General features: G+C 41.3%; 1 protein-coding gene across 4 annotated transcripts in view; it reads left to right on the plus strand.

Moving 5' to 3' along the window:
* The window catches only part of PCGF5 (polycomb group ring finger 5), a 97,665-nt gene that overhangs the window by 38,530 nt on the left and 37,358 nt on the right, over positions 1–21,777 (plus strand). For all 4 annotated transcript variants that reach the window (XM_034776367.1, XM_034776366.1, XM_034776370.1 and 1 more), the window contains exons 3-4: positions 11,019–11,319; positions 16,598–16,694. In XM_034776367.1, coding sequence (XP_034632258.1) covers positions 11,208–11,319; positions 16,598–16,694 — 209 coding nt within the window. In that variant the 5' untranslated portion in view covers positions 11,019–11,207. The remainder of the gene's footprint in view (positions 1–11,018; positions 11,320–16,597; positions 16,695–21,777) is intronic.

Raw genomic sequence — 21,777 nt, forward strand, 5'->3', positions numbered from 1 at the left:
TTTTCCATGGAGGTACTTGAAAGCTGCTTGTGTTTTGTCAATGGCCTTGACAAAGTTCTTCATCAGACCCAGCTTGATGTGTAAGGGTGGTAACAAAATCTTCCTTGATTCAACAAGTGGTGGATGCTGAACACTTTTCCTCTCAGGCTCCAATGACTGTCGGAGTGGCCAATCTTTCTTGATGTAGTGGGAATCTCTTGCACGACTATCTCATTTGCAGAGAAAACAGCAGTACTTTGTGTATCCAGTGTGCAGACCAAGCAAGAGAGCAATAACGTTCAAATCACTGCAAAGCTGCCACTGATGTTGGTCATAGTTTATGCACCTCAAAAGTTGTTTCATGTTGTCATAGGTTTCCTTCATATGGACTGCATGACCAACTGGAATTGATGGCAAAACATTGCCATTATGCAGTAAAACAGCTTTAAGACTCGTCTTCGATGAATCAATGAACAGTCTCCACTCATCTGGATCGTGAACAATGTTGAGGGCTGCCATCGCACCATCGATGTTGTTGCAGGCTACAAGATCACCTTCCATGAAGAAGAATGGGACAAGATCCTTTTGACGGTCACGGAACATGGAAACCCTAACATCACTTGCCGGGAGATTCCACTGCTGTAGTCTGGAGCCCAACAGCTCTGCCTTACTCTTGGGTAGTTCCAAATCCCTGACAAGGTCATTCAGTTCACCTTGTGTTATGAGGTGTGGTTCAGAGGAGGAGGATGGGAGAAAATGTGGGTCCTGTGACATTGATGGTTCAGGACCAGAAGTTTCATCCTCTTCCTCGTCTGACTCAAGTGAGAATGATTCTGGTGCATCAGGAACCGGCAGTCCTTCTCCGTGGGGTACTGGGCGTAGAGCTGATGGAATGTTTGGATAATGCACAGTCCACTTTTTTTCTTCTTTGACACACCTTTCCCAACTGGAGGCACCATGCAGAAGTAACAATTGCTGGTATGATCTGTTGGCTCTCTCCAAATCATTGGCACTGCAAAAGGCATAGATTTCCTTTTCCTGCTCAACCACTGGCGAAGATTTGTTGCACAAATATGTTGTAGCATATGTGTGGGGCCCACCTCTTGTCCTGATCTCCAATTTTGCAGCCAAAATAAAGGTGATAAGCTTTCTTAACCATAGTGGTTATACTGCGCTTTTGTGATGCAAAAATCACTTCACCACAAACATAGCAGAAGTTATCTGCACTGTTCACACAAGTACGAGGCATCTCTGCTCACTTTGGCTAAACAGAAATGTCCCTTTGAAAAATCAAACACTGACAAATAAGAGAGCACGACACTGTATGATTTCTAGAGCTGATATAGGGCAATTTGTTCAGCAGAGTGATGTAAGCTTCGTTATGATTGCATCATCCATGACTTCTAGGAATAACATGATGCAATTCATATTGTGTATGACGCAATACCAGCTTCAGATTACATCATTCATTGTTTTGCCTAGAAAGCAAGTACTGTCCAAACCCAGTCATAGATTTATTCATAGATCCAATCAAAGATGTATTTTAGTCATTTCTGGTTTAAATTGAGATCCCTTCCCTTTATAACTCACTTATCCTCCGCCATTCCCAAGTCAAGGGTCGTATATACTGACCCAATAGCATATCTTGAAAACTAGAGCCAATCAACAATTTTAAGCATCATTTTCGTTCTCAGTGACCCAGAATTAGTAAAGTTTGACTATATTTATTTCAGAAGCATTGTGGCTGTAGATCAGTGTTATCTGACCTATTAGTCATTGTCCTCAAAGGAAACCTTCAGAAGACAAACATGGGGACATGTTTGCTAGACATGCATGGTCTCAACAGAGACGCTGGTTTTGTGGCTCATTACAACAGTTTGTGACCTACTAACCCTCCTTTGTCCTACAACTGCAAAGGTGTTAAATTTACCACTTCATTTTAAGTGGCTTCTTACAACATGTGTTAACAGGTCTGGCCTTATGGGTGGGCCATATGGTCAAGAGGCAAGGATTCTAGGGTATGAGTCTGTGGAAGGGAATTCAGGATAAAGGGGAGGGAGAAGCAGCAGGGACTCGGGATGATGGGGGTTTGTGAGGAGCCCGGGGAGGCAGCAGGGGTTGGGTGATGGAGGGTGTGTGGGGAGATAGTGACGGCCAGGGGTGCTAAAATACAAGTGTGACAGGTTCGGTCGCAGAGACCCTCTTGGGACTGCCACCTGATGTGCTGAGACTACCTCTGAGCCCATTTTCCCTGCCAGCTTGGGACTTCAGTACTCTGTCTTGCTGAGCCAAACACACTAGGCTGCTGCAAACACAGACCCAGTGCTCCAGGTACTCCAAGCATTAGGCACTATGCCCTAGATCTGGGGTGGGCAACTACGGCCCATGGGCCAGATTCGGCCAGCCAGCCATTTTAATCCAGCCCTCGAGCTCCTGCTGGGGAACGGGGTCTGGGGCTTGACCCGCTCCAGCCGGGAAGAAGGGTCAGAGGCTGCTCCACACAGCTTCCAGAAGCAGTGGCATGGCCCCCCTCTGGTGCTCCAGCTGGAGAGCAGGGTCGGGAGCTGCTCCACGCAGCTCCCGGAAGCTGCAGCATGGCTCCCCTCCGGCTCCTACATATAGGGGCAGCCAGGGCTCTCCGTGTATGTGGCCAATGGGAGCTGTGGGGGCGGTACCTGTTGACAGGGCAGCATGCAGACCGCCTGGCCGCACCTCTGTGTAGGAGTGGGAGAAGGGCATGCTGCTGCTTCTGGGAACTGCTTAAGGTAAGCGCCACCCTGAGCCTACATCCTTGAGCTTCCCCCCGTGCCCCAACCATCTGCCCCAGCCCTGATTCCCCTCCTGCCCTCCAAAACCCTTAGTCCCAGCCCGGAGCACCCTCCTGCACCGCAAACTCCTCATCCCCAGCCCCACCCCAGAGCCCGCACCCCCAGCCAGAGCCCTCACCCCCTCTCGCACCCCAACCCCAATTTTGTGAGCATTCATGGCCTGCCATACAATTTCTATTCCCAGATGTGGCCCTCGGGCCAACAAGTTTGCCCACCCCTGCCCTAGATTTTTAAGTATCTAAGCATCACTGTGCTCAGTGTTGCAATGCCAAACTAATATAGGAGCCTACATCTCCATTTCAAAAGGACTTCTAAGTATCTAAATTCCCTTTGAAATTGAGTGCAGCAACACTACATACCTTGAAAAAGCTGAGCCTATGGCTCTAACAGCTGGTGTCTCCCAATGTACACTCCACTACTTGCCTCCCACACCACTGTCCTCAGGACCCCCAGACATCCTACCTCTGTGACCCACTCCTCACCAACTGCCCTTCCAGTCACTCTGGAGCATCTTCTGAGTAGGAGGGAAAGAATAGAAGCAAATTCACCCTCAAGGGATTCCTCACACTGCCCTCTGCTGACATAACACTGCTCAGCTGATTCATCCTATCTCCTCTTTGCAGAGGATGGTATACATCCCACTATTGCTTCAAGATAACACTTACATAGAATGTAGAAACAATCCTACTTTGGGAGGGGATGGGTTAATGATCTAATAGGGTATTTTCCATTTCTGATCTGAATGTTTCAGACAAGTCTGATAGTAGTAATTTTATTTGGATCCATATGTACACTTTAATATCCATGCTTCAAGGCCTGAATAGTGCCCTCCTTTGACTGCAAATAATTCAGGTATTTGTATCCTATAATTCAAATAGGATAACTGCCAGAGTGCCATATAAATGTATAAAGAGTATGTTTTTGACTAATGAAAATGAATAGGAGTCCTTTTTATGATAAAATCTCGCCCTCCTCTCAAAAACATTTATTTGCCAAAGGTATCACCATATTCAGGCTAGCACCTTAGATTTCACTATGCATTCATAGCATACAAAATAAGAGTGAGCATGTGAGAGAAATTCCACCCTCTAATGAACTGAGGTAAGTAACTGCTAGTACTTGCCAACAGATAGGCACCTTGTATAGAGCTCAAAGGTGATGTGAAAGGATTCCCATACCAAAGCCCTTTTGGTGACCCTTTCTCAGGAATATGAGGGAGAAGGAAATACTAGGTCTATTCCCACACTTTTCCATCAAGTCAGAGATAGAAAAGTCCCAAGTGAAAGATAAAGTCTTCGATAGTATAAATTTGAATAAAATAAAAATTTTTACATAGTAGTTAATGTAACCATTCCCTTGGAAAGTAAAGAAAATGACAATGTATGATCCCAAGATAATGACAACAAAAGCTGTTCGTTTACTTATATTTAGGGAAAAATATTGTAACCATAATTCGGGAACCTAGCATCAGAAACAAAAGTAAAGTAAGTGCTAGACAAGGTTATATTTAGCATATTTTAATTTTCATCTGTGAAAAGATGCAGTAATTTTTAAATCTTGAATATTTGTTTTAAAGTTAGTACTGTCACCACAGAGCAATGATAATTTCCTAATTATTACTTCCTATTCGGTTCTATTTCTGATGGAAGTAAGTATAGTAACACCTCTTAAACAGGATTCTGACTGCTCAGACAAAACACAGTTTTCCAAACGTAGTTCTTTAGATGGGAAACAATTTTCCCAATCCAGATGTGTCCCAGGATCTTTTCTGCCTACCCAGTAAATCCAAATCTCTCTTGGGATAACTGAGTGCTTGATTACAATGGATATTATGTAAGGGGGGAAACAGAACACATTAGCTGTTGACCAATTAATGGTTAAACTGTAGCTCAAAGTGATAATCAGAAAAACTGGGGCTTCAATCCTGCAACTAGAGCTGCATGGATAGATGCTTATGCTACTGAAGCCAGTAGGGCTCTATAGGTGTCTCAGAGCCTACCTACTGGATCTGCTTGGAGGATCAGGGTCTTAGTTTGATTGTAAAATGCTAGTGTCAGCTTGACTATTGATCCAATGCTTATTTTCTGTTTCCTGACATACAGCAAAAAACTTAAATGTTGTCAATATTTGATGTCGGTTCTTGAAAGTGTTACAGCTTCATTAATGAGCAAAATTAATGGAGCAGTTGTAATTCACATGTTGCGTTATTCACTCCTCTTTTATTTATGACCTGGCCACTCCATTAAAAAGATATTTATTTTCTATAGAATGCAAGGAATTACTGTACATCAGATATGTCAGAGTACTACAACAGTTTAATAGGGAATGCAACAAATTACCCCAAACCTTTAAAACTTTTTAGGATACATTCTATATTTTCCACACATTAGACTGCTTTCCATAGTAGTAATGGCAGTATCTAGCTAAAACCATAATACATTACAAGACAAACTTGTTTCTACCATCTATGGAAAAAAGAGCAAGCCAATCAGAAGCAAAATCAGGTGTTTAAAGAATATGAAAATGTTTGGGCCGTTTTAGTTTCCTCATTAGCATTCAAGGGATGTAGTTATCTCCTTTGTACTTGATGCCCTGAATATATGATATATATTTAAAAGCACTAATGTAATTTATTATTCTTGATTATGCTATTTTTCTTATAATGCAAAAATAATCACTCAACACCAAAATATTAAATACTGATCGATATTCCTTATAAAATGGGATTTTAAAAAACTTGGCTTATGAATCATAGAGTCATAGAAGTGTAGGACTGGAAGGGATCTTGAGAGGTCTTCTAGTCCAGTCCCCTGTAGTCAAGGCAGGACTAAGTATTAAAGACCATCCCTGACATGTGTTTGTCTAACCTGCACTTAAAAACCTCCAATGATGGAGATTCCACAACGTCTATAGGCAGTTTATTCCAGCGTTTAACTTCCCTGACAGGAAGTTTTTCCTAATGTCCAACCTAAACCTCCTTTGCAGTAATTTAAGCCCATTGCTTCTCATCCTGTCCTCAGATGAACAAGAACAATTTTTCTCTTTAACAACCTTTTATGTACTTGAAAACTGGTATCATGTCCCCCCTTAGTCTTTTCTTCTCCAGATGAAACAAACCCCGTTTTTTTCAGTCTTTCTTCATAAGCCATGTTTTCTAGACCTTTAACCATTTTTTGTTGCTCTCCTCTGGACTTTCTCCAATTTGTCCACATTTTTCCTAAAATGTGGTGCATTTTTCCTAAAATGTGATGCCCAGAACTGGACACAATACTTCAGTTGATGCCTTATCAACGCAGGGTAGAGCAGAAGAATTACTTCTCATGTCTTGCAACACTCCTGCTAATACATCCCAGGATGCTGTTTGCTTTTTTTTTTTTTTTTACAACAGTGTTACATTACATATTTAGTTTGTGATCCACTATGATCCCCAGCTCCTTTTCTGCAGTACTCCTTCCTAGGCAGTAATTTCTCATTTTGTATGTGTGGAATTGATTCTTCCTTTCTAAGTGGCGTACTTTGCATTTGTCCTTATTGAATTTCATTAGTGTCTAAACCAGTCATGTCTGTGTGGGGCTCTAAAATATGGTTTGAGCTAGACATCATTACAACAATATCATTCCACCTTATAGCTATGCTTTAATGTAATGTTGTGCATCAATTACTATTTGAAACTGAGTCTGGTGGATAAACAAATATACTTAGAAAAGACCTTTTAACAAGCAATACTCCTGGGGAAATTCTGTGCCACTGCACAATGCAGAATTTTGCAGAAATTAATGTTGTGTACACAGAATTTCCTTTCCCCCACAGAAACTCGCTGCAGTGCTGTTGGCCACCACTAGGGGCCACTGGACCCAGCAGAGCCCAGGTTGCACATAGAAGACACTACTGGGGGAGGGGGAGGGAGCTAGAGGGTTCTCAGCGGCGGCAGTTCCCAGCACGCCCTGAAGGAAGGAGACAGCATGCAGGAAACTCCATGCAAGCCTGGAACCCGGAATCAGGCTGTTTCTCCCTTCCTGGGCTCTGAGGGGTAGGGGGTAAGTGTCTGGGTTGGGGGGCATGGCTGGGCTTTGGTGGGTAGGGAGTGAGAGTATCTGGGCAAGGAGGGGCATGGCTGAGCTCTGGGTGTGTGTGTGGGTGTCTGGCCAGGGGGGCCCTGCAGCTGGGCTGTGGGGGGAAAGGGGTGTGGATATCTGGGCTGGGGGGGAGGGGTTGTGGGTGTCTGGCTCCCTGCTGGGCTCGGGGGAAGGAGGAGGAGAAGGAGGCAGAGAAACAGGAACTGGGTTGTCAAAGGGGTTTAACTCTCTACTCCTGGGGGAATTTTTTGTGTGTGTCTGTACCGTTACAGACGTACTTGCTGATAGATATATTGAAATAAACTTCCAAATTAATTGAAATGGGCATGATTATGCAGTGTTATTTTGACAAAATTTGCAGAATTTTAAAATGTGCGCAGAATTTTTAATTTTTGGTGCAGAATTCCCGCACCAAAGCAAGAGATTTTATAAACCAAATAAGTTTTGAAGTCCCCAAAATTAGGATCCAGACAGAATTTCTTTTAAAGCAATCCTCCCAGCCTCAATCATTTTGAAATGGCCAAGAGAATAGCAGCAGCTGCTTATTTTACACCCAAAGGGGTTTAACATTGCACTCTGATGCTTATAGACTTTATTTCATGTTCAGTAGGGCCACCCAAATGATGATTCTGAAAAAAATCAACTTCTAACAATTGGCAAAACTTAATCACAAATGGAAATATTCAATTTGCCAAATAAAAGACTGATTGATATGAAAAAGGACTTATATTTAGTATTATAGAAATGTTTGTTAAAGATCATTATGATTTTAAAGTGTAACAATTCAATGTTATTTTTTTTAAAAAATACTCCATTCAGACATCCACACTCTTTTCAGCTTTCAATTTCAAATATCTGAACTTCCCTGTATCTTTAATAATTTTGGTTTTAATTATGTTTCAAAACTGTTACTTGACTTTAATTATATTGTAGTTTGTAAAAATTACTGATTTCCTCTTCCTTCCTCCCCCACATTTTCCTAATCTGAGTCAATGCCTGTCTGCTGTGCGTAAAGAAGGAACAACTTTAGAAAACCGTGTCTTAAAATCCTCCTTTTTACATACTTCGTGGTAAAAGTTGTTTAAATTATGGGAAACAATGTTTTTTCATTAACTTGCAATGTTTTATTAACTGAAACTTTTGAAAGTACTTGGGACTTTATTTCACTGTTTCCTTATACTTCTTTTAAACAATTTTGTCATCTAACAAATATATTCTTATGTTGCATGTTTTCCTTCTTACAAGGTGATATTTTCTAATCTTAGAAAAACTTGCCAGAGTGTGTATTATGACAAACAAGGCCAAACCCAACGAAATGTAACTTTTGTTAAACAATAGTTTGCTAGAAGCTGGGAATGGGTGATAGGGGATAACTTGATGATCATCAGTTCTGTTCATTCCTTCTGAAACACCTGGTATTGGCCACTGTCAGAAGACAGGATACTGGGCTAGATGGACCTTGGTCTGACCCAGTATGAGCATTCTTATGTTCTTAATCCATGCTGTTTTTTGTTTTTGTTTTTTTACTAAGTTAAAATTGATTATAGTTCAGCAAACTTTCATTTATATTGTAAAGTCTTCTCATAAAAATGAAAACTTTGTTTGAAAAAAAAAACTTTTGATGAATTAAAAACCTCATGCTTAAAAAAAAAAAGTCCAATACTTTCATTGTACCATAACTTTAATTATAAGTAAGATTTCATTTGAACAATACTTGACCTATCCTGCACTCAGACTGAAGTTATGGGACTCCATTTAGGTGTAAAGGTTCCACCCATCTGGATTTGATGGCAGGATTGGGCCTTAGGAAAGCCTTCTACTGTTGCAGCATAACTAAAATATGGAAGATGAGACTGAACTGGGCCTAGACAAAGCAATTGTTTCATAAGTAAAGTGGAAAGTCACAGGCTATAGGTGGGAGACATGGCACGGCACAGTCACAGATTCTAAAGCAAAATCACAGCATGGGAAGTACTTTGTTCTGTTTTTATCTTTACCAAATTCCACCTAATTTGTTTCAGAGTAGCAGCTGTGTTAGTCTGTATCCGTAAAAAGAACAGGAGTACTTGTGGCACCTTAGAGACTAACAAATTTATTAGAGCATAAGCTTTCGTGGATGCATCCGAAGAAGTGGGCTGTAGTCCACAAAAGCTTATGCTCTAATAAATTTGTTAGTCTCTAAGGTGCCACAAGTACTCCTGTTCTTTTCACCTAATTTGTGTCTCCCCCAACCATGCATCATTTTGTTTTTTTAAATATACATCACCAGTTCCATCCCAACAACTTTGATAGCAACCCTGTATTTATATAAATCAGGGAGCAAGACAGTAAACATCTGACAATAGGGAATGCTTTCATTCATGCTTGATTTTACATCCATGAGTAGTCCCACTAAAGGTAAGCGTCTGTGTAATTATTTTCTGGATCTGAGCCTAATTTATTTCAGTATTTTACTGATAGTAACTGTGTTCTCTCCCTAAATGCCCAGTGCTATATAGAAAGGATAAAAGTTTTGAAAATTCATTTGTTTAGATACAAACTATAATAAGAACAAAATTCAGTATTATTTAAAAAAAAAAAAAAAAACCTTGAGAGGTGTGATTTAAGTACCGAGAGAGATTTTTATAAAAACTGTGACAGAAAGAGAAAAGTCACCGGGGGCGGACTATTTTGTGCCAATTACTGCTCTCCTCATCTAATGCTACTCAACACAAGCTGCTCCCAGCTTCATAGCCATCGAGCCTCTTCACCCCCACCTCCTCCAGCCACCCCTCTTCTCCACACCCATCTGCCCTCCCTAGCCCCCCTGAAACTCCCCAGCCATCTGCCCTCTCCAGCCCCACTTCTACCAGCCACCCCTCCTCTCCATCCACACCCATCTGCCAGCCACATAGCAACTTCCAAGCCACCTACCCTCTCCAGTTCCGCTACCACCCCACCTCTCCCCAGCCATCTGCCCTCCCTAGCCCCACTTCCCCTCCTTTCCCCAGCCATCTACCCTCCCTAGCCCCACTGCAACTCCCCAGCCATCTGCCCTCTCCGGCCACCCCTCCTTTCCATCCACACCCATCTGCCAGCCCCATTGCAACTTCCCAGCCATCTGCCCTCTCCTGCCCCACGTCCTCTCCTCTCCCCAGCCATCTGCCCTCTCCTGCCCCACTTCCCCTCCTCTCCCCAGCCATCTGCCCTCTCCAGCCCCGGCTGCCCTCTACCTCACCTCCAAAACTACCCACTGTCCCTAACTCCCCCAGAGGTTCCCCCCAGCTCCCCGCTCCAGCGGCGGGTGCCTGGGGCTCTTGGGAGCGGCATCCCCGGAGCCCGCGGGGAGACGCCGCGCCCTGCCCCGAGAGGCCGCCTGGGCTGTGGCGCAGGAGGGCTCGGCGTGGGAGCAGCGCCTGCGCGCCTGTCCCGCCTGCTCTCGCTCTGGCCCAGCGCTGGGACCGGCCGCGGCAGCCCGGCGGGAAGGAGGACGGGCTTGAAGGGGCGGGAGGCGCACGCTGTTTCCCTTTCTCTTTCGCTGGGCAGCGCGGCTGGGGCTGCCGGCCAGAGGCTGTCGACGGCCGGAGGTACCGCTCGGGGGGGGGGGCTGGGGCGGACACGGGGCAGGAGGCGCCGCAGGTGCATGGGGGGAGGGACAGGAGTTTTCCAAGAGGGAGGGAGCGCCACACCACAGCCCTGAGGCTGGGCCGTGGTGCCCCGGCCTGCCCAGCGCTCGGGGAGACCCCCCCCTTCCCCTCAGGCCGGGGGACGGGACCAGAGCGGGGAGAGCCGCCCTCCGCCGGGACCCACTGTGAGGCCTGTTTACGGGCTGTGCCTCTACAGGAGGAGGAGTTCGTACTGTGTGTGGTTCAGTGGGACGTTCCCAGGCTCCTCCAGGGTTTACTGAACATCTCCCAGGGTCCCGGCAGCCTGAGCGCAGCCCCTGCACCCCACCCTCCTCCCCCAGCCCTGAGTGTCACTTTGCTAGCCTCGCAGTATGCTCGGGGGGTGGGGGCAGGGACACTGGCTTAATTCTTGTCAGCAAAGCACCTAGTACAGAGTCGGTGCTGTGGATTGCCCCATGCCAAGGACTGTGACACTTGTCTGCTGGGACATCGTCATCATTATTATGCTTCTCCTTTCACATGCCTTGCAGGTATGAAAACACCCAGCCCAGAAAAGGAGCAGGAGTTATGAATGATGTCTCCGTGAGAGGTCTGGAATGTCCATCAAATGCCTGGAGAGGTGCAGTTGCACAGAGCAGCTCCTGTGAACCACATCACCTCCAGCTGTCAAACTCACCCCTCTGGCCTAAAGCGCTCAGCCAGCATCACCTGCCCCACGAATGGCTACCCAGAGGAAGCACTTGGTGAAAGATTTCAATCCTCATATCACCTGTTACATCTGTAAAGGATATCTTATCAAGCCAACCACAGTAACTGAATGCCTCCATACCTGTAAGTAGTACTTTGCAAGGTATCCATCCTTCACAAGTAATGCTTCCTCCAGATATCACCACTCATTTTTAAAAAAATGTATAGCATGAAAGATTATAAAGTGTTTCAGGATGTTCAGCTTGCTCAGTTTGGATATACACTATTATCATTGAAAAATCTCAGTGTGGAGTACTTTGGGCCTTAGAGTTAATTGGGGAAGAGAGAAGTCAAATATTTCAAAGGGATTTGTTATGGTTCTGGCAGTATACTATACTTAAAATTACAGTATAGTGTATCCAATGTACATTTCTAATAACATGAGAACTGTTGAACTGAATTATGGGGAGGGAAGACTCTGAACTAAGCCAAGCTCTGCCAGTTGGTGAGAAATGTTCTGTCTGCACTGAAAATGAGTGGCTGAGACATCTGCAAGACCCCACCCCCCACCACCTTTGAGTTTCTGCACATGGAACTGACTACAGCTTTACAATGTATAGCCACCCATGTGGGAGCCACTCCCTTTGTGGAAAGTTGAGTTGCTACAACAGACTGGTGAGTATCCAAGAACTACTTTTCCTGAGAATTCTTTCGTTTGCAGAAGAGCACTCTGGGAGATATAGCACAGGAGGAATCTGTTGCAGTGAGGCATGTCCTGCTGATCTGTGTGCCCAAAATACCTATATTCTTCTGATAATGGAAGGCTTCCAAAACTTCTGGGGCTGTGGATTGTTTTCACTTCCAGTTCTTTAACCCCAATCAGCCTTCAGAGTTCTTCAAGCCTAAATCATACTATTCTAGTCATTTAGGCTGTAATGGATCACACAGGGTGCTTCCCGAACATAAATGCTATTCTCTCGGGCTACTAATGGTGTTAGTGCTGTGACTTTTCAGGGACTCGACCTATCATTTAGCTAATAAAGCCAGACCCACATGATGAAGACATTGATGAATGGCATCTCCTCAGCCTGGATTCTCTCTTCGCTTCTCTCCCTTTAGACCAGATGTGTTGTATTAGCTTTTCTTGGTAGAGAAGTTGTAGATGCGGCTGCTCTGCCACTTGTAATATTTAGGTATCTGGACAATGGTCTTAGTGCAATGTCTGTCATAAGTAACAGCTGGGAATTTTAAACCATCCTGTGCCTTCTGAATGATAGAGACAGGAAGAGCTCTCTGGGATATCTTACACATAGAGTATAGTCCTTGCAGATCAGGCTCAAAGAGCATCATGCTCCTCATGTGAGCATGTAATTTCTACTCAGTGAAGTTCAGGAAGGAGGGAATACTAGCTTTACCGTGATTTAAGGATGCCAGTCCACACAGAAAAATTACCTGGGCCAGAATTTTCAAAACTGTTGTTTGTTGCATATTACATAATAATAACATATCTATCTAGCAATCCGTGTCTTTGACATAAATTACAAAAACAAATCTCCCTGCTGAAACTACCAGCGTCTCCTAACAGGACTGTACCCACATCAGAATTCCTTCAGAACTTCCCAACCCTCCACAAACAAATCTCAGTCCCTTTTCCCTTCCCTCCTCCAAAGCCTAAGTAAATGTGTGACTTGCAGTGTGTCCTCAAGGTCAGTAAACCCATCCAGTTTTGGAACAAGGTGAGTCCCTCAAGGAGGATACCCTACCACCAGGACCCCTCCATTTGTAAATAGAGGGAACTCCAGTTTGAGTCTCTCTGCTCCTTGTAATTGTGACAGTAAGCATGTACTTAAATAGGCAGATAGGCACTTAATGGAACGTGTAAGTGGAAGGTAAGTGCCTAAGCAATTTTCAGAAGCGTGATAAAGCGCGTGCAAGTCTGCAGTAGATTTTGGTGAATAGTTGGTCCTTTCATGGAATTCTACATTGTGTGTAAGGGAGTGGCTGATTAATGGTCAACTTTATTTGTGCCCTTGAACAAGTGAAGTGTTTTTTAATTATAATTTTAAAATCTCTAACAAGGATATTGTTCGAAAAATTAGGTTATTTTTAAAGCTGGTATATAAAGAGGTAAAAGTTTAGTTTAATAAAGTAGGTGATCTACAGAGAAGCTTTTCTTTATATCACCTGTCTTGTTACTTAGCTGTGGGTAAGGGAGAGATGAGTCAGGGCTGGAGATCCCAGGATACTAGAAACACAAGGGGGTGGGGTGGGGGTGAGGTAATATCTTTTATTGGACCAGCTTCTGTTGTGGAAAGAGACAAACTTTCAAGCTTATGCAGAGCTGAAGAAGAGCTCTCTGTAAGTTCAAAAGTTTGTCTCTTTTTCCAACAGAAGTTAATCCAATAAAAGATATTACCTCACCAACCTTGTCTCTGTAAATACAGTATCAATGATATGTGTTCCTTCAGTGTTGATGTGGGTGCAGCAGCACTGACACATGTATACATAACTGTTTGGCTCAGTGCAAGGGTTTTAAAAGTGGAAAGTGGACCATCAGTATTAACAATTATCCTATATAAAGGGAAATTAGCGCACTGTATGACATGATTTGTATGTTAGTGAATTAAAGGTATGTCACACTGGTGCTTTTAAGCTGTAGTAAGTGAGTCGTGAAACTTGTATAATGGTTTGCCGTACGTATCATGGTGCAGCCAAAAATCAAGTGTATCTGACAATTCTCTTGCTGCACTGACATGCATGGCATATGTCTCAAAATTCTGAAACCCATCTCACATTTTGTTTATTTTTTTCTCAAGTGTGTTGGCTGTCGCTTTGTGTTGTACTGTAAAACAAGACAGTTAAAATTGTACCATATTTGTGTATCTCCTACTGTAAGTGTGAAGGTTTTTATAAGGTGTTAAATAAATATAGTTATCACTTAAATTCCTGCTCAGAGATTTTTCCCCCTATTCTAGAAATGTCAAAGTGATAGACCCAGGAAAATGTGCAGAGTTTTCCATATTATGAATAATAGAATAAGCTCATGCCTCTGACAGATGAAAATATTGATTGATTGGACCTACTCCTATAGAGGAATCACAAGTCCGTACAAAGTTTTTGAGTGTTAGAATTCACATTTTGAGTTCTGATTTACTGACAGATATGTAAAAGTCATATATAGCTACTGGTAAACAACTCCCTAATGACAGCACAGTTGTACATAATAAAGAGCACAAGTTATTCTAGTTAACATCAATATTTATTTCAAATCAGTTTTCCTTTTTCTAATGATGATGAAGTGTTTTGGGCTGGTAACATTCAATTTTGGTCAAACTATGCCCTTTTTTTTTTTTTTTTCTTCAACTGGGGGTAGTGGAGGGGGAGTTCTTATAGTACCAACGCAAGACATCTTGACATCTGTCCTTTTTGGAGGATGAGAAGATTTTTGCTTATTCTGAGTTGCATGCAGAGGTAATTATCAGTCACTTTTTTAAAACTAAATTATGAAGATCTTAATTGCAGATCTGTAAGAAGTCATTGCAACTACTTATCTGCTTAAAGTGAAACATGGCTTTAAGTGCTTTGCTGGATCAGGGCTTTAATGTTCTTCTGTAGATTTTATAGCTCTTTTATATTTGAAGTTTAGAGTATTGATGACTTATTGCATAGTGTTTTCTAAGGTAATAGTTTGTAAATATATTCATATGACACTAAAAATGACAGTAGTGAAGTATTCATATTTAAGAGTTCTAGGTATAAAAAAAAGTTCATATAAGAGCAAACAAGACCAGAATATCAAGTTTGTTCTTCTGTTCTTGTTAAGTCCTTTGAATAATTTTTGCTCTGTAAGATAGTTTTGTGTTCATGTATTTTCATACAAATGAAAATCAAGTTCAATATTTAAACAGTCAGAAGTATTAAAATATTTTATTGTTGATTGCTATAATGAGATCTGTGTAGTGTCTCTGTGGTTACTGTTTGTTGCTATTCCATATTAATACTTTATACCATGCAATCCCAGATAATGAAAGTTCATTTGTGTCCTGAGGGTTGTACTGTGCCTCCTTGATGGCATCTCCTTTCTCGTCTGCACCCTGTGTGTCACAAGCCTGGAGTGCAGCAGGTGTGCCCCTGTTGCTGGATTTGTCGGCAAGAGATCCTCCTCATTTCATTAGGATTATGGGGGACCCGCAGTGCAGCCCAGCTGCTAGATCCATCCATCCTTGGGAAGCCAGCCATCAGTCTCTATAATTAGGAGAGCCAGCCAGTGGGCCTTAAAGTCTATACCCCAGGCTCAGAGAGACATGAATGCAGACTTTAGAACCTCTTTGGCTGGCTTTCCAGATTATTAAAATGTTTGTTTTCTGAAGATTTCAGGAGTCCCTCAAAGATCCCCATATTATTACGGTTCACTGTTTTTGTTTCAGAAGTGGTCTTAGTTCTTTGGAGAATTGTTGGAAGAAATTACAAAATAGTTTTCCGTCCATTTATTAAAGTATTTGCAGTTCACATTTCAGTTCAGGTGAAAAATAATAAACAGAAGAAAGTTACTTTGCATCCAGAACATTTTAACAAATTAATAATAGCACACCTATTACTTCTTGCCAAATTATATTCAATTTTTTGTCTTAATGATACTAAAATCTGTAATTAATCATATTTGGAAGCAACCACAATCTGATACTTTTTGATTAAAAACTATAGTAGTGTTTGGGTTAATATAAATTTGTAGGCTCTTATTTTGATGTTGTTGATTCCTAATTCAATATCCACGCTTCTCTGATGATTTTGATTTTAAGATTCAAGTACTGAATGTTCACCAGTGCTTCTACCATCACTGTTGTTAAAGGCTATATATGTGGAGGGAAACATAGCTCATTTCAACCCATGGAACAATTTTTTATAATTTTCTTTTTACCCTTTTAGAAAATAGTAGATGTCAAGTTTTTCAGTCACCAATATTGCAGGGATTTTTGCAGGAATTCTGTATCATAACTGATTGCAAACTTACCTTCATTTCAGATCCTCTGAAGTCATGACTAGCTCCTGCTTTGCTGAGACTCCCCTGCATGCACTTTCTCTGAATCTCTGTGCTATGTTGTGAGGAATATAAAACAGTAAAAAAAATTGCATACTTATAAACAATACTCTCCTAACCTGTATTCGCTCAATGTTGTAATATCTCAGCAGGTTACAGCTAGTCATAATTTTTGGGAACAAGAAACAGATAAGTTAATGGTGTATTGTAATCACTTGTGTTAAAGAATACCCCTCTTATCCCTGCTACCAGAAGCATTCAGCATAAGTCTGTTTTTTTTTAATTGCAAGCCATATTGCAAGCAATAATATTTTCTTGATCTAAAAGTTACACTGCAATAATGTATACTTTTATCTAATTATGGCAATTTTTTCTTCGTTACAGTTTGTAAGACATGTATTGTTCAGCACTTTGAAGACAGCAATGACTGCCCCAGGTGTGGCAATCAGGTGCATGAGACCAATCCATTAGAAATGTTAAGGTAAGACAACATTAAACAAAATTTGACTAAATATAACGGTATTTTTGATAATTTCATTGTTCTAAGGAAATGCCATAATTTCTTCTTTTTTATTTTTAATTTATACAAATGCGGACTCCTGTGTGTATGCTCTAAGCACCCTTTATATTACTTGAATATAAAACTAAATGAATACCCAGCATAACCCATCAGCAGCAAACTGGTCAACTAGAAAGTTTCAATTCCCCCTCCTTTAAATTACTCCCTGTCTTCAAATGCTGGAAAAAAAGGTGACCATTGTAGTTTGACTAACCTTCATTTAGAATAAATTCACTTAAAAGGAGAAAGCACTTTTAAAAATATTTCTGACATCTACGCTTATTTTGCAACTGGGAAAGGAGCAGTGGCACAAACTATGTATTCCCTAGAAAGCTCTTCCAAAACTGCCAGTTCCCCTTCTAGACCTCTTTTTTTAATAGGTTTTTTTAAAATTTGTCATTACTATATTTTGATTGTCTGTCGTTTTGCCCATTGCTCTGTTGCCTAATGTTTATATTTAAATTTATTGTTGTTTCTAGTATGGCCTTTCAATGTATTGTTCATTTATAATTCAAACGTTCCAGAATGCACTTGTACCATTTCAAACCCCATCTCTGATAAGTCCCTTTTCCAGATAACTGCCTCACCAGGAATTGCATACAATAAGTTTACATATGTAGAGGATTGCTTGATCTAGGCTTGTGAATTGATTGGCATTAACAAGCATCCTTAAAGTTTAGCATTAAATATCCATAATATACTTTGATTTATTCAAGACATCAGGCAGAAGCTAGACAGAAATCCCCTCTTTAGCAGACAAGAGAACAGTAGACATAGTGTTTTCCATCCCTAAAGGAACCCAGTGTGATGTTATATGAAATAGAAACAACAGAATTGGCGAATTACTATGTCGCATTCCCAATGGCATGTTTCTTGGTTTCTCTCTGTCATATTTAAAAGTTGCCTATTACCTTGATTTCAACGTAAGATTTCCTCAGAAGAATTCAAAGTTTCAAGAAAAAAAATTGTTTAACAGAGTTTTGAATTGTCATGATGTGAAAATATATTTCATACAGTTAAAGGCATAAACCTCCAATACCTAAATTCTCTGTCCTATCTGCCTTGTTGAGCAGCTTTTCCTTGATCCAATTTAGACTAACAAGGCTACCTCTAGACAATGTTCACCCTTAAGTACATAACTAATTTCCCACAGTGCGAAGTACTTACTGTGGAGAGAAACAAATTTATATGAAATATGGAATCCCATAGGCTGTTTGAAAGGCCAAAATAGTTCACCACTATAATCCTCATGGAGAGAATATGTGATATCTATAACTTTTTTAAAAACATATTTTATTTTTTGAACCAGCCCTAGCTCTGTCCCCCATTTCCTGTGTCTTTCCTTCCTTTTCTGTCTCTGATAATTTCTGCAGTTGCCAGTACATTGGTGACACTAACAGGAGCTACATACACTCCAGAACAGTTTCTCCAATGTCCCTCTATGTCAGCACAGGTAGTTGGGTGGACTATAAATTCTCCTACCAGCAGGTGGAGTTGGAGAAAAGCAAAATTGGGGAAAGTCTAGAGAAGAGCAACAAAAATGATTAAAGGTCTAGAAAACATGGAAAGATTGAAAACAATGGATTTGTTTAGTCTAGAGAAGAGAAGACTGAGTGAGGGGGGAACATAACAGTGGTCAAGTACATAAAATGTTGTTATACAGAGGGTGATAATCCTTATCCACTGAGGACTGGGCAATAAGAAATGGGCTTAAATTGTAACAAGGGAGATTTAGTTTAGACATTAGGAAAAATGTCCTAACTGTAAAGGTAGTTAAGCACTGAAACAATTTGCCTGGAGAGGTTGTGGAATCTCCGTCATTGGAGGTTTTAAGATTTGGTTAGACAAACACTTGTCAGGGAATGTCTAGATAATACTTAGTCCTGTCTGAGTGCAGGGAACTGGACTTGATGACATATCCAGGTCTAATCTACATAATTCTATGAGTAAAAGGGAACTTTTAGGATGAAAATTAGTACCCATTTGCTCAATCATTAAAATGTATTCATCACGGAAGGAGCCTTGGCCTTGCCAGAAAGAGAATAAGAACTGCCTATACAATGTTTGTTGTGTGGTGGTTCTCCTAAGGATGGCTGTTCCACCACTTTTTACCCATGTTCTGCAAAGGTAGTTACAGCTCCAACCTTAGATGGCTCTGTAGATTTGGGTGACCAACTCTTCTCCCTGGAGACTACTTAGTAGGCCAAATGATAATTGGGAGAAATGCGGGTTCTCCCATATATTGTCCTTATATGAAATATATCATCCTTCATGGCCATGGCCTCTGTCCTAGTCTCATGACATCTCTCAGTTCCAGCCTTTGACCCAAAGGAGAAAGAAGCCTCAGTCTCAGAGTTTTTCTCAGCAGCGGATTAGTATCCCTCTGTAGATACAATTGTTATGGAGAAAGCTATGAAAACTAATAATTCTGGAGGGAAGACATTCCTACGGGGGAGAGTTGGACAGTTTTTAGAAAAGAAAATATAGTTATGCCAATTAAACAGGTGAGCTGCATTCTTAATCTACAGGAGACATCCTTGGAGTCAAAGAAGAGAGCTTCAGTTATTGCTAGCCAATGGACTGTTTATCCACAACATTTTTGACGCAGGATGGACTATAATGGAAAACTCCCCACTGTTCCATATGCTCTTAGACAACTTTTAAGTGGCTCAAAGCATATATCTAATTTCAGTTCTTGTAGCATCTAAAGGTATATGTACATTGCAACTGGGAGCAAGCCTCTCAGCATGGGTAGATAGACTTGGATTTGTGGGGCTCGAGCTTGCATGCTAACAATAGCATTGTGGACATTGCAGCTTAGGCAGTAGCTTGGGCTCTGAAGCCCACCCAACCCCCTGGGTCTAAGCTCAGGTGGCTAGCCCAAGGCTCTGCCAGAGCTGCAATGTCCACAGTGCTATTTTTATTGTGTTAGCTCAAGTCAAGCTAGCACGAGTCTGTCTACCCAATCTGGGAAGCTCGTTCCCAGCTGCAGTATAGACACACTCTAAAGTAGAATCCAGCATCTAGAAGTGCATAGAAATATCACTTTCCTAGTTGACTGGATGGGAGGGTCCAAAGATTTCAATGGGCTGGAAATCAGAGAGAGAGCACCTAAGAGAGTTTTTGCGTAGTTTCTGTGCAGATTGTGATCTGTTTGACGTACAAAATCCTGCCATTAGTAATGTGGTATAGATCTGGTAAAATGATACAGCAAAAAGAAAACACCAGTACTGTATAGTCTGCAAGGGTTTTTCCTCAAGGGATGATAGATTTAGATATAAATATAAATATATTATAGATATTGATATTAGGGCTGTCAAACAATTACAAAAATTAATTGCGATTAATCTCTCAATAAAAAAATTAATCGCAATTAATCACGCTTTTAAACAATAATAGAATACCATTTATTTAAATATTTTTGGGTGTTTTTCTACATTTTCAAATATATCTATTTCAGTTACAACACAGAATACAAAGTGTACAGTGCTCACTTTATAATTATTTTTATTACAAATATTTGCACTGTAAAAAACAAAAGAAATAGTATTTTTCAATTTACCTAATACAAGTACTGTAGTTCATTCTCTTTATCATGAAAGTTGAACTTACAAATGTAGAATTATGTATAAAAAAACCTGCATTCAAAAATAAAACAATGTAAAACTTTAGAGCCTACAAGTCCACTCGGTCCTACTTCAGCCAATCTCTCAGACAAACAAGTTTGGTTACATTTGCAGGAGGTACTGCTGCCCACCTCTTGTTTACAATGTCACCTGAAAGTGAGATCAGGCATTTGCATGGCACTGTTGTAACCAGCGTCACAAGATATTTACGTGTCAGATGCACTAAAGATTCATATGTCCCTTCATGCTTCAACCACCATTCCAGAGGGAATGCGTCGGGTTCTGCTCGACAGGTTCTGCTCGACAATGATCCAAAGCAGTGGAGACCGATGCATGTTCATTTTCATCACCTGAGTCAGATGCCACCAGCAGAAAGATGGATTTGCTTTTTTGGTGGTTGAAGGTTCTGTAGTTTCCGCATCAAACTGTTGCTCTTTTAAGACTTCTGAAAGCGTGCGCCACACCTCGTCCCTCTCAGATTTTGGAAGGCACTTCAGATTCTTAAACCTTGGGTCGAGTGCGGTAGCTATTTTTAGAAATCTCACATTGGTACCTTCTTTGCATTTTGTCAAATCTGCAATGACAGTGTTCGTAAATCAAACATGTGCTGGGTCATCATCCAAGACTGCTGAAACATGAAATATATGACAAATGCAGGTAAAACAGAACAGGAGACATACAGTTCTCCCCCAAGGAGTTCAGTCACAAATTTAATTAACGCACATCACCAGCATGGAAGCATGTCCTCCGGAATGGTGGCTGAAGCATGAAGAGGCATACGAATGTTTAGCATATCTGGCACGTAAATACCTTGCAACGGCTACAAAAGTGCCATGCGAATGCCTGTTCTCACTTTCAGGTGACGTTGTAAATAAGAAGCAGGCAGTAGGATCTCCATCTATATTCAAATCAGATCCTGGAGGTCTGTAGCATATCCCAAGCACAATCCCAGTGTAGCCTCTGTTACCTTTCTTCCACAAAATGATTTTGACCCAAACAGATTCCGCTTTATCCATTTTTCCACTGTACAATAAAATACCTTTTTCAAATTTCACAGAAAAAGAAACTAAGGTACACAACCTTATTCTCTGACTAAGACATGCCAAGTTTCAGCCAAAGAGGAGAGAGGGTATCTTACAGTTGGGTTCACTAATTTTTCCCATGAGGGTGAAAAGTTAAGGAAGAGGAGAGAGGTGATCTTATAGTTGGGGAATGGCTAAAGGCCATTTCTACACATATGTATCTTCTTGTAGTAAATATATGAGAATTCCAGATTCTCTTTGAGTGCAGTTATGTAACAAAAAAAAAATCTACATTTGTAAGTTACACTTTCACAATAGAGATTTCACTACAGTACTTGTATGAGGTGAATTGAAAAA

Source organism: Trachemys scripta, chromosome 7 (genome assembly GCF_013100865.1).
Source record: "Trachemys scripta elegans isolate TJP31775 chromosome 7, CAS_Tse_1.0, whole genome shotgun sequence".
Taxonomy (NCBI): Eukaryota; Metazoa; Chordata; order Testudines; family Emydidae; genus Trachemys; species Trachemys scripta.